The 14,369-nt window shown below is 37.8% G+C and overlaps 1 protein-coding gene across 1 annotated transcript in view; it reads right to left on the reverse strand.

Annotated features, from left to right (window-relative positions):
- Window positions 1-14,369, reverse strand: part of LOC309701676 (protein-glutamine gamma-glutamyltransferase 2-like) — a 29,667-nt gene that overhangs the window by 6,989 nt on the left and 8,309 nt on the right. Inside the window, exons 2-10 of the mRNA XM_082525823.1 lie at window positions 8,933-9,000; window positions 6,678-6,845; window positions 6,014-6,265; window positions 5,696-5,814; window positions 3,355-3,483; window positions 3,006-3,183; window positions 2,765-2,900; window positions 2,430-2,539; window positions 2,159-2,274 (exon numbers count right to left, since the gene is read on the reverse strand). Of these exons, the coding sequence (XP_082381949.1) occupies window positions 2,159-2,274; window positions 2,430-2,539; window positions 2,765-2,900; window positions 3,006-3,183; window positions 3,355-3,483; window positions 5,696-5,814; window positions 6,014-6,265; window positions 6,678-6,845; window positions 8,933-8,942 (1,218 nt within the window). The 5' untranslated portion in view covers window positions 8,943-9,000. The remainder of the gene's footprint in view (window positions 1-2,158; window positions 2,275-2,429; window positions 2,540-2,764; window positions 2,901-3,005; window positions 3,184-3,354; window positions 3,484-5,695; window positions 5,815-6,013; window positions 6,266-6,677; window positions 6,846-8,932; window positions 9,001-14,369) is intronic.

The following is a 14,369-nucleotide window of genomic DNA, read 5'->3' on the forward strand; positions in this document are numbered from 1 at the left end:
GGCAACCACCTGATGAAGCTTGCTTAGCTTGTAGCCGAGTCGCTAGCAGCATGGCCTCTTCACCTGTTCCTCCTGCACTTTCCTGCTCATTGTGTCAGATGTTTAGTTACTGCTTGGCAGTAATGATACTTGTAACAAATGTAGCCAATTTGCAGGTCTGGAGGCCAGGATCACTGAACACCACCAAGCTGTTCATGTGTCTACCTGCTTTTCCCGATTCAGCGACACACCCACAGGTGGTCAAACTCTGGTAATTGGTGATTCTGTTCTGAGGCATGAAGCTAGAGACACCGGCAACCATAGTCATTTTTCTTCCAGGTGCCAGAGCAGGAGACATTGGAGGAAATTTAAAACTGCTGGCTAAGAGTAAACGTAAATTCAGTAAAATTATAATTCACGTTGGCAGTAATGACACCCGGTTACGCCAATCAGAGGTCACTAAAACCAATATTGAACCAATATTGTAGTTTTCTCTGGTCCCCTCCCCAATCAGACCAGGAGTGACATGTTTAGCCGCATGTTCTCCTTAAATTGCTGGCTGTCTGAGTGGTGTCTCAGAAACGATGTGGGCTTCATAGATAATTGGCAAACCTTCCAGAGGAAACCTGGTCTTGTTAGGAGAGACGGCATCCATCCCACTTTGGATGGAGCAGCTCTCATTTCTAGAAATATGGACAAATTTATTAAACCCTTCAAAATATGACTATCCAGAGTTGGGACCAGGAAGCAGAGTTGCAGTCTTACACGCCTCTCTGCAGCTTCTCTCCTCCATCTCCATAGAGACTGTGTCAGCTCCCAAACAGACAAAAAACAAACTAAAAACCAGCAACAAACGACTTAAACATAAACAATTACAAAGAAAGAACAATACAGTATCCACATCTGAACCAAAGAGTAAAACAGTGAAATGTGGATTATTAAATATTAGGTCTCTCTCCTCCAAGTCTCTGTTAGTACATGACTTAATAATTGAACTGAATAAATGAATTGAATAAATGAATCAACACCCCGAGTCATTCTAACTTCCGGATATCTCAAAGAACAGGCCGAGGGGGCGGTGTGGCAGCAATTTTTCACACCAGCCTATTAATTAATGAAAGACCAAGACAGACTTTTAATTCATTTGAAAGCCTGATGCTTAACATTGTCCACCCCAGCTGTAAAACTCAGAAACCAGTCTTACTTGTTATCATCTATCGTCCACCTGGGCCTTACACAGAGTTTCTCTCTGATTTCTCAGAGTTTTTATCTGATTTAGTTCTGAGCTCAGATAAAATAATTATTGTGGGTGATTTTAACATCCATGTAGATGCTAAAAATGACAGCCTCAACATGGCATTTAATCTGTTATTAGACTCAATTGGTTTCTCTCAAAATGTAAAAGAACCCACCCACCACTTTAATCACACTCTAGATCTTGTTTTAACATATGGCATAAAAACTGAACATTTAACAGTGTTTCCTGAACACTGTTTAAATTTACAATAATTGATTACACAGCAGTGGGGAGTAGACTTCATCACAGTAGATGTCTTTCTGAAAGTGCTGTAACTAAACTTGCTGTATAAATTGAATTGAATTGAATGAAAAACATATTTTTCCTTCTGTATCCGAGATTCAACTAACGGACAGACACTCCTTTCCAGCACCTTGGCATAGACTTTCTAGCAGAGGCTGAGGAGTGTGATCCTTCTACAGTTGTAGCACACCCTCTGCTCCCCTTCTTGATGATGGGAACCACCACACCAGTCTGTTAATCCAGAAGTACTCTGATCTCTATTGTTGAGGCGTGTTGACCAAAACAGCCCTACAACATCCAGAACCTTCGGGAACTCAGGGTGAACCTCATCCACCCCAGGGACCCTGCCACCAGGTTGTTGTTTAACTGCCTCAGTGACCTTACTCCCGGTGATGAACAGGTCATTTCCATCATCCCCTGATTCTGCTTCCTCTGTGGAAGACGTGTCAATAACAATAACATATAATAGGGAAACTTGATAAAAATGGTAGGTACCAGATCTTTTAAGGTTAGGATTAAGGTTAAAACTGAGTTTAAAAGAGCTGAAAGAGTTAATTCTTCAGATAAAAGGTAGAAATACAGATTGTATAGACAGACTGTATAGTATACAGCTGGTTATTTTATAACACTGGTACAGACCATCCATTTGACAATGTCAGCGTTGACCTCAGCGTAGACAAATGGTACATCATACTTGACGTCTGTGTCACCACGTAGGATAGCGTTGACTGGGGCAGGACCACAGCAGAATACACCTGGAGCAGCAAAAGCAAAGCTGGACTTTTACAAATTTAACAAAAACTTTTTTAAAGAACCAACAAAATAATTGTTTGTACTTCTCATTGGAATCATTCATTTGTGCATCTGTCTCAGTGCATTCATTTCTAAATAAAAACTAAATAGTTTTTACCTTCACTTTTTTCCTGTGGAGTGGGATCCAAGACCTGCCAGCCATCATAGATACCACCTTTCATGAGGTCTGGTCGTTTCATCCATCCTTCCACCCACACATGGAAGTTCCTGCACAAGAAAGGTGAGCTTTCCAGTTTATATCTCTGAGGTTTTTAAATTGCATAATATAATAGCTCTGTCTGTGTGAAAATATGTCATTAGTATTATCAATATGTAACTTTAACAGACGTTCGTGTTCCTTTTCAAGTCAGGCCTCAAAACTCAAACAGCAAGAAAACAATAATAAAGTTTTCATTTTACTTGCACATCTGACTGACTGTCTGAATGTCTTACCAGACACTTTCAGAGGCCTCCTTGCTACGGACTCCATAGTCATCATAATATTCATCAATAGTGAGGCTATTGTTTGAGTCATGAGCAGATTGAAAGTTGGTGACGACACGGCATGGAATACCAAAGAATCGCATCACTGAAATCACAGACAACAAAATGATCAAGTCAAATGACGTCTCGGTCTTGCTTAAAGTTCATGGCAATACTCTGCCACACAAAAACAACACAGTAACCACAGTACCTGTACACATTACAGCAGCGAACACCCAGCACTGTCCGTACTTGACAGGATAGCAGCGGTTTTGAAACCAGCGCTGAAGGATGCTAACACTACTAGTCCAGCAGGTGGGGCTGCATCCATCATTATAGTTTCCATCCCAGCGTCCCACTAGTACACCTTCATCATCATTGGAATTGAGCTGCAAATCAGACAAATGCTCCATTCTTGCTCATCCATTGGTTGCACAAGAGTAAATTTGGTTTATATTATTATTATTATTGTTACAACAGGTAGCATTAAAAACTTAACTTGTAAGTTTTTAAATGAAGTGTTAAATGTAAATTGTAATGCACGTGCATTTAGGTCCTACCATGGCACTGATCACACGGCTAACATAGACGGGGTTACAACGAGCAGAGGTGTCACCAGCTGGGTCTTTTCTGTGTTTGAGGTTGGCATCCAATATCTTGAGACAAATGTCAACCATTTCCTCCTCGAACTGGGTAAGAAGCACAAGTTAGAGCTACAATACCAATTGCAGGAAAGAATGTATTATTAATCTGGCTGTAAGCTTAGGGATCTTTGTCATGAATTTGTGACCAGTCAAAAGCTCAAAGGCCACTTTTGTCATGACACGGTGTATCAAATATTCTTCAAATTAAACAGCACACTTTAACGTTCTTAATTCTCTTGTAGAAAAATAAAAGTAATGTGGATTTCTAACAGAATATGCTACTGGTGCGTATTGCTGTATAATTACTATTTTGGACCAACATCAATAATTTTAACTTTTACATCGAAAATTATTGACAATTGCCTTCCAGTGACTGCATCATGGAAACATCAATATTGTTAGTCTGATAAAAGAAGTCACCTGTAATCAGCAGAAAAGTCACAACATCATGTTAGAGTCAAATTATTAAATGTTGTCATTGTGTTATTTAAATTTGTAAGTCTTAGTTCAAACTGTATGATCAAAGACATTCCTTTGTCTCTGACCACCTCTCCAGCCTGTTAAATGGTGGGTGAGGCTGTAGTGTTTTATTATAGGGACATCTATGTGAGGGTTTTGTTTTCTTGGTTAGTAAGCTTCCTGCTTTTATTACCCTTTTGATAAGCAGGAGGTCACACAAATGCACCCCCAAACACAAACACACACACTCACATGCATACACACACATACACACACGTGCTTACACGTGCACACACATAGTGCCTTATCTTTTAGAACCATAGGGGGCTTTTACAATGGGTGGTGCTTGTGTGTACTGTAACTGTTTTCAATGAAAGGCAGCAAGGAAGGCTGTTTATTTGATGCTGGCTAGGAGACAGGTGAGGAGCGTTTAGCTCCAAGAGCCTGGTTCCAACAGCCTCCCTTGCTAGCATGTAAAACCCGGTTCCGTCATTGTCTTGCTTTCTTCATGAGGAATAAGTCTCTAAACCAGCGGGGGCCTGTGGAAGCGCAGACCAGGTTTTTTAGTGTATTTATGTCATATTCAAATTCAAATCAAGTCTTAAAAAATCTAGCGTCAAATCATAACAAAAACTGTCTCAAAGCCCTTTAAATAGGAAGATAAAGAGCCTAAAATGATTTTAAAAAGTGAAAAAACACAAAACAATCAAATTCAATTATTCTACTGATTGTGGCGATCGTGGCTCAAGAGTTGGGAGTTCGCCTTGTAATCGGAAGGTTGCCGGTTTGAGCCCCGGCTTGGACAGTCTCGGTCGTTGTGTCCTTGGGCAAGACACTTCACCCGTAGCCTACTGGTGGTGGTCAGAGGGCCCGGTGGCGCCAGTGTCTGGCAGCCTCGCCTCTGTCAGTGCGCCCCAGGGTGGCTGTGGCTACAATGTAGCTTGCCATCACCAGTGTGTGAATGTGTGTGTGAATGGGTGGATGACTGGATATGTAAAGCGCTTTGGGGTCCTTAGGGACTAGTAAAGCGCTATATAAATACAGGCCATTTACTTTCTTCTGGTTTTAATGATTTTGGTTTCTCTAAATAATTATCTGGTTATATTCTTATAACTTTATGTTGCTGAAAATTCACCCTAAGATCAGACCATCCAATACTCAGGATACCTGGAAAAATCCCAGAGGTATTCTACAGGCCTCAGTTAGCATGTTACATCTTGATGTTCTCTACAGTACAATTAGAAAAAGAGTGAACAAGTCTGAGCTGCCAGGAGAAAGCCTCTTTTCTCTCAAAACAACATCGCAGTGCAGCTCAACAAATCACAAGACTTCTGGAAGAAGAAGACAGATGATACCAAAGTGCAAATGTTTGGCCAGAACGATCTTTGGAGAAAAACCAAACAGAACATATTAGCACAAAAACCTCATATCAACTGTCAGTACAGTGGGTTAAGAAAGTCATAAAGCCATGCAGAAAACAAAACTCTGTGTATTGCTGTTAAAGTAGGTTCTAGAAGCTGTCAAATCATTGGATTTACTTAAGTTTTTCATTATGCTGTATACAGTCCTTTGAAGTTTTCACATGACTATGTGCTTCAGCTAATTTCCAAATATATTTTCAGCTTTCTTGCTTCACTCATATTACTAATTGTTACAGGTTTAGGGAAAGTACAAAACTGACAGATAATTGACTAGCTAATCTTCCTGTTTCTCATATAAATCACTTTGTTGTAACTAACATTCAATTTTGCGTAACCTTCAGAATACTGGCCAAATATGGCAGCACTCTGGTGCTGACCTGTCCAAAGATCCAGGGCTGTGAACCTATGTAGTGTGATGTTCCTATGTAGACGGTTCCCTCTTCATTCATCACATATTCTTGTCTTTCTCTGTCATCGGGAAGATACACCCAGTCATCTGCAGACACATGCAAATATAATGCAAGCAACCTTAGCAAATTTATTAGCAGAATGACTCAGCTTTTATGGTAAGTTCATATATCAAAAACACAACAAAAACCTCTATCTATAGATAATAACTTCTATTAGTTACAGATTGTCTGTCTTTTTTCTTTTTCTTTTGTTTTACTTATCAGGACTAAAACTTTGCTTCTTACCAGAGCACCAGGGGTTGAAGAGCACCACCAAAGTTCCCAGATTTCTTGTTTCACCATGTGTCATTGCAGACAGGGAGTATTTCCCCACAGGAGCGTCAGTTGGTGGGGTCACAGAGAGAGCCACAATGCCCCTCTCCAGGACAGCACTCCTGTCAATCTCATACTTCCATATTGCCTTGGCATCACTGGTATATTTGGCAGACGGGTTACCAAACTGAGAACGTGTTCCATGTCTTTCTGATGGAGCAGAACCTGAAGTAAGGAAGAAGTGGGGAAGAGCACTTGTTACATTTCAGGGATCAATCAGTTTTATTTTGTTGTTTTCTTCAAAAAACTCTACTTAACCTCTTTACTTCCACCAGGTCACTGAGGACTATGATTAGGCAATGGTTGTTAACCAGAGCCTAACCATAATAGACTGCCAATAAGCTGGAGGACATCAACAGGTGATTTTGTAGAGTTACAAATGTGTTATGTTAATTGTTGAGTTCAAATATAATGTTATTTAACTCCTGTATGGACACTTTACCATATTAAGAACTTTTAAACATTATATTGTAAATAGTTATTTATCAGTGGACTATTTTAATGTTTTGAAGCATGTGATGTGATGACAAACAGCGTGGCAGAAAAATTGGCTTTTAAAACCAGTTCAAGTGGCTACCTGTCTCCACAGTGAGCAGGAGTGTGTCTCTGACACTGAAAGGCTGCACCATTTCCAGGGTCAGCAGGAAGGGCTGGCCACGCCTAACAATCAGCTGCTTTCTTGTAATTTCAATGGTGCGATGAGCAGTGTTGTTAGTCACGCAGTGAAAATTCACCTTGTTAATTCCTGCAACAAAAAACACAACATGAGTACAAATGTAATTATCTTAGAGAGCCACAAAAGCAACTATAAGTATGACATGAAAAGCCTTTGTTAACTGGCAAGCTTGAAATTTTACAGGAAGTTATAATTCAGAAATGGTAGTGATGACATTTGAGTCACAGGTTTCCTATCTTACTGTTTTTAACTCTTCTAGGATTCAAAAATATTCAAATTATCTCAAATATCTCAGTTTTGATCATAAATTCCTCTGCAATGACCTCTTTTTAAGTTGTTATTTACTTCCTGTTAGTGCCCCTTTCACATATTAAGGGCTTTTGAAAACTGTGAAAAAATGAAAGTTTATAAAAGAGTTAATAATTTTCAACTATTTTCAAACATCTGTGAGAACAAGATGGTTTTTTTTTTTAGAGAATCAATGATTAGCAATCAATATTCACTAATTACTAAATTCCACTTTTAAATCAACCCCGGTGAACTTTCATTTCTCCCGTCACCACCAACTGGTCGGAGCACATAGCTGTCCCTCCCTGATCCTGGTGCTACTGGTGGTTTGACCTTAAGTAGTTGGTGTACGGCTGGTTTGGTGATATGGTTGTTTGTTGTCTGGTATTCATTCACAGAATATCAAACTCATCTGGATTCTTGTCTGACTGCAAACTTTAACTGTCAGGAAAAATCTCTGAAAAAGTGAAAATGTAGCAGACACCACACCTATGGCTTTAAGCCTGATGCCCTCCAGATAAACACCTGCTGATGAAAACCAAGCACAAAAGGCTTCAATCAATTTTTTTATCAATGCATCTTTTTCTCTTGGTGGACTAATAATACAGTAGTACTGTGTGAAAGCATTGAGCTACCTGTAGTTTCTTTATGTTTAGCTAGGAAAAAGGGAAATATGTGCATTGAATTGTGTGCAAACGTACATGGAAATAGACGATATACTGCAAAAAGAGTTTGCACAACTCTAATGCTCTTGAACATCAACACAGCCTGCAATCTTTTTTATAATGTCTCCAAATAGTGTTCAGGAATATCTCTTCGAGCTTCTTGAAAGACAAGCTCATTTTTGTATGCTGGCTGCCTTTTGTCCTGTTCTTTGTCATCACACTGCATTGGTAGTGCATTATGAATAATTGGGCCTCATTTGCTAACATTCTTACCCTGTGCAAAAAATGAAAATAAATATAAAAAATCCCAGCACACAAAAATACTATCAGATTTATGAAACATGCGTACCCATATATTTTGTTCTCAGCACAGTGCATATGTCAGTAAATTTAAATTGCTTGGAACCAATAGCTTTGTTACATATGTACACTGCCCCACCCCAATTTCTAAACTAAAAATAGGCCACGACATAAAAATACTGTCAGATTTATGAAATTTTTGTTTTCACCCTCGTGTGTATGTCAATAAATCAGAATTGTTTGGAACCAACAGCCTTGTTGAGATAAGATAAGAGATCATGGAATATGTTTCAATTGACAAATGTTTCATGGTCACAGCTGCAGTGATGCAGATGTGACCATGTGACCATGTGCTGGTCTGTTGTGGTGAAGAGAGAGCTCAGTGTAAAAGTAAAGCTGTTGATTTACTGGTCGATCTGACCAGTGGTCACCAGCTTTGCGTAGCGGCTGAAATAAGTCCTCCAAAGGGTGGCTGTGCTTTCTCTAAGTGATAATATTTTGTTTTCTTTATATGCTTTTTATTGTAATTCTGAGCATTTTATGGTTTATAGTGTTTTGGCAATAACAACAATAACTGTAGTTAATATTGTTATTATTATTAAAAATAGTAGTAGTACTTAATTTTAGAGACTCGTGTTTAAATTCCTGAGGCAGCCAGGCTGCCATTTGTTTGTTTTTCATAATTCCAAAAATGCTAACATCAGTGGCTAAAATGCAGCCTCAGACCATGACAGAACCCCCAAGATCTCTCCTCTGTACTGATGAACATTTTAACCAAAAATGTAAAATCTGGACTTTATGTCCACCTTTTATGTAATTTCAGACAAACTGTATCTGTTCTAAATGTACTGTCATTTATATATATTGATAATTCAAACATATAAATATATATTTTATACTCACTGTTCGCCATCGTCTCAGTTATTGGAGGAATCACAGCAGTTGCAGGTTTGGAAAGCAACAGCTCGGCTCTGAAAACAGAGTAGAGAATTCTGTAGCCTCCTGCCTTTTAAAGACCCAAAGATACAGACTCTGACCTACTTAATGAGAAAAAAATTCTGGTGAAACAGGTTTTTGAAAAGACATCCTTCTTTCAAAAATGTGGTCCAACAATCTGTTTCAGAAGGAATGTTTTCTACAGTTTGTTGGGCAAGTTTTTTTCAAAGAGAGACATTTTCCACTTTCTTTGCTTCACCTGGAGGTGTTGTTTTTTATTTTGCACAGGGTAGGAACATTTCCATGCAAATGTTAGCAAATGAGGCCCAATTATTCCTAAAGAACAAGACAAAAGGCAGCCAGCATACAAAAAACTGCTTTGAAAACTAGACATTATAAGAAAAATTGCAGGCTGCGTTTGCACACAATTCAATGCACATATTTCCCTTTTTCCTAGCTAAACATAAAGAAACTACAGGTAGCTCAATGCTTTCACATAGTACTACTGTATTATTAGTCCACCAAGAGGAAAAAAAGATACATTGATTTAAAAAAAACTGAATTGAAGCCTTTTGTGCTTGGCTTTCATCAGCAGGTGTTTATCTGGAGGGCAAAAGCTTTAAAGCCATAGGTGTGGTGTCTGCTTCATTTTCACTTTTTCAGAGATTTTTCCCGATAGTTAAAGTATGCAGTCAGACATGAATCCAGATGAGTTTGATACTCTAAGAATGAATACCAGACGACAAACAACCATATCACCAAACCAGCTCAGCTAGTTCTACTTAAACAGAAAAACTTTAGTTTTAGTTATTAACAAACTGTCAGTGTGATGAGTTGAGAGTTAATACAAATCAATTGAATTCAATTTTTAAAAATTTTATTTCATTTTATTTCCATATTGCCAAAAATAACCTTTTAAGGCACTTTATACTTTACACGCTTTATATTGAAAGGTAAAGAGCCTATAAAACAGAGTGGAGAAAAAACAACAACAAGCAGACAACCCCCTATGAGCAAGCACTTGGTGACAGTAGTAAGTAGGTCAGATCCTGTAATTATATATTTTAAAAAGGCATATAAAGGAAAACAAAATACTATCACTTAGGGAAAGCACAGGGGACGTATCGACCAGTAAATCAACAGCTTTACACTGAGCTCTGTCTTCACCACAACAGACCGGTGCGACATCTGCATCACTGCAGCTGTGACCATGAAGCATTTGTCAATTGAAACATATTCCATGATCTCTTGTCTTATCTTGTCTCTCATTTCACCCCTTTCTTTGCTTCACCTGGAAATAAACGTGTCGGTATACAGAGAAATTGCTGTGGGGCAGTATACAGATTCAACAAGGCTGTTGGTTCCAAACAATTCTGATTTATTGACATATGCACGAGGGTGAAAACAAAAATTTCATAAATCTGACAGTATTTTTATGTCGTGGCCTATTTTTAGTTTTACTCCTTACACAGGATAAGAACGTTCCCACGCAATTGTTACCAAATGTGGCCCAATTATTCCTAACACACTACCAATGCAGTGTGATGACAAAGAACAGGACAAAAGGCAAAAAAAGAGATTTGAATGTCTTTCAAGAAGCTTGAAGAGATATTCCTGAACACTACTTGGAGACATTTATATTGCAGGCTGTGTTGATGTTCAAGAGCATTAGAGTTGTGCAAACTCTTTTTGCAGTATATCGTCTATTTCCATGTACGTTTGCACACAATTCAATGCACATATTTCCCTTTTTCCTAGCTAAACATAAAGAAACTACAGGTAGCTCAATGCTTTCACACAGTACTACTGTATTATTAGTCCACCAAGAGAAAAAGATGCATTGATAAAAAAAATTGATTGAAGCCTTTTGTGCTTGGCTTTCATCAGCAGGTGTTTATCTGGAGGGCATCAGGCTTAAAGCCATAGGTGTGGTGTCTGCTTCATTTTCACTTTTTCAGAGATTTTTCCCGATAGTTAAAGTTTGCAGTCATACAAGAATCCAGGTGAGTTTGATATTCTGAGAATGAATACCAGACGACAAACAACCATATCACCAAACCAGCTCAGCTAGTTCTACTTAAACAGACAAACTTTAGTTTTAATTGCTGTCCAACTGTCAATGAAATGAACTGAGAATTAATACAAATTAAGTACAACTGAATTTTATTAAATTTAACAATTTTTAGTTCAGTTTGTATCTATTTCTATATTGCCAATCATAACAACTGTCATCTTAAGGTCAAACCACCAGTAGAACCAGGATCGGGGAGGGGCAGCTATGTGCTCCGACCAGTTGGTGGTGACGGGAGAAATCAAAGTTCACCGGGGTTGATTTAAAAGTGGAATTTAGTAATTTGTGAATATTGATTGCTCAGCAGTGATTGACTTTCCAGACACCTCATTTACCGCTTAGTCTCACTTGCAAGTATGAGATTATCCTCATCTAGAAAGAAAATAAAGCAGAAGTTGCTTTAAGGTGGGTCTAACTTGTGAAGTCACCATGACCGTACACCGTTTTTAGGTCTTGCATTCATTATGTTTCAAAAAGTAAGGCAATGACAGTCAAAATGCTCAGGGGCATAAAAGGGGTTAATGTGTGTTTGATAAGGGAGTGCTTTACACCACTATCACTTTCCCATGCTGTCAAACTCAGTACTGACATCATTACTCTAGTCCAGGGGTCAGCAACCTTTAACACCCAAAGAGCCACTTGGACCCGGTTTCCACGCAAAAGAAAACACTGGGAGCCGCAAATACTTTTTGACATTTAAAATGCAGATAACGCTGTATATATTGTTTTTTTTACCTTTATGCTTTGTATGAACAACTAAAGTAAGTAAAGTTTATTTATTAAGCGCTTTTCACAGACAGGCAGTCACAAAGCGCTGTACACAAATATTAAAATAAACAATACAATCAATAGACATTATACACAATGTAAAAGATCAAATGTAAAGAATGTAAAGAATATAAAATACGTAGATCAACAAAAGGCTTGTTTGAACAGAAAAGTTTTTAACTGCTTTTTAAAAGAATCCACAGAGCAACTAAGGTGTGTTGCTTATGAAATCCATGAAGTGCTACAGTGAAAATTACATTTTATTTATGTAATTAACACATTTTGAACTCTTAAAGAAATATAACAAAAGGAAAGACACCCAGCTGAACTAAAACTATGCTGCTAAAAAAGAAAAATAGATATTTGCAAAATTCTGCCTAAATATGTATTTTACCTGATAAATGTGTGTGGCGGGGCGTGGTCTGCAGCACCGCTGCAGGGGATGCGGACGCACCTGAGCGGCACCTGCAATCACGCCTCACCGGCTTAACGTCTGTGCTATCTGTGCTGTTGTGTTGGTGTGTGTCGAGCTGTGAGCTGCAAAGCTACAGCCGGCTGTATGCGTACAGCAACCATGTGTGAAAAGTGGTCAATAAAGAGATGTATATTTTTATATTTCAATATCACAATAATCTAACAATTTAGAACTACACGTTAAAAAAGAACTAACATAAATAAAATACACTTCAGCTAAATACTTCTAATTTATTTTCCCAAACCACGCCGAGCCGCACTATAAGGACTAAAGAGCCGCAGGTTGCCGACCCCTGCTCTAGTCCAATCATCTTCTCGCCCATCTGCTTTGAGAATCAGCCTTCACTTTGCATGCTTTAAATATCAATGCTCTTTGTCATGCTCCCTTTCAGATTCTTATTCATGCAACCCACCTCTAATTATCAAATAGATTAATTAATTTCTCTACCTCAAGAAATCATGTTGAATACTGATAAGCATCTGATGTGCACCATCCAGATGCTTTGTACTTTTGACCTCCTATGGATGGAAAAGCCCCCCCAACAATACTTGCTTTTTAAAGATGTATGCTGCACAATCATTCCTCCCTGGAAAAATAACATTTCAAATAAACCTTTAGTATCCCCAAATTCAGGCCCTTGATAAGTGGATGTAAATGGGCTCACCTGTCTGGCCTCCACTCTGTGCCCTTCCCACACACAACAGTCTTTCACCTACAAATACTCATACCCAGTAAATCAAAAAAGTTGAAACATGGAAATAAACAAACACCTATACAAACACACAGCCACATTTAGCTCTACTTTAAAATCAACAGACAAAAATGAGCATTGCCACACCTCCACTGGATATCATTAGTCTCCTTTATGTTTCCCCCCAATGAACGACAGCTCTTCCTGATTTTTGTGAAGCTCTAATTTAAGCTGGTGTTTTCTTTTTAATACTTGAAATGACTGCTTAATTATTTACTGATTAATAGCTATCCAAAAATACAAGAATATGGACAAGCAAACAACAAAGCCTTTAATATTTTTTGTCATTTCTACATTCCTTTGTTCTATCATAAAGAAATTAAAATTATCCTTTTCATCGATCAAAGACATAACTTCTTAGCCAGGCCTCTTTCTATAAATCTCTACTTAAATAGAAGGTTTGCTAATTTAGGTTATAGATGTTCTGGTCAACAGGGTAAGTGCTGATGTAATAATGTTATCAGGCTCTCAAAGCTTTGCTGTTGCAGAATGGAAAGATTTATAAGCAGAGATAAAAATCGTTCAGTAGTGCTTAATAAAATCACATACAATGTGATTAATGACAACATTTTTATACCATGTAATTACTCAGGAACTATTAATGGTTCATGATATCATTAAGAAAATAAGTAAATAAGTGACTAACAACATATTTAGATGCAAATTTATACATATAATTCATTGAGATATGAGATAATTTAATGTGGGCATGTTGTTTAAGGTTTTATAAATTATATATATATATATATATATATATATATATATATATATATATATATATATATATATATATATATATATATACACACACACACACATAAAGGATTTTAAGATAATCTGAATGTTGGAAGCTACATCATGATGTCACCATTACCATCACTTTCAAGTCGTCTTTGTGTCATCTCTTCTCTGTAAAAACACAAAAGAATAGAAGGAATACAGCTTTTAAACGGCATCAGCACACTTTAAATACTTCCCTGGGTGAGGGCCAATAGTGTCCTTGAGAGTTCACTGTAGAGGCAGGGCCAGATGTATAAAGCATCTCTGCCCTCGTCAATATCTTGTTTTGTAGTTAGCGTTCATTAACTTGAAACAATGTTTTTGTTTGTTTGTTTTTATTTTTATGCTAAAATAATCTTATGTAGTTGTTACAACTAGTTTTTGTCATAGTTAAAATGAAGTTACCTAATGTAAATAAGTAGTTCTTTTAGATTTAATTACTTATGTAGTTCTAAATTACATTTCAGAGATTTCACAGAGTTTTTATGAAACTGAAAAACAGATGGAACGCTCTAGTCTATAACCTATTGCTGCCTCCCTGTGGAGACTCTTTAGGAGA

Source organism: Aulonocara stuartgranti, assembly GCF_965226115.1.
Source record: "Aulonocara stuartgranti genome assembly, chromosome: 3".
NCBI classification, from domain to species: Eukaryota; Metazoa; Chordata; class Actinopteri; order Cichliformes; family Cichlidae; genus Aulonocara; species Aulonocara stuartgranti.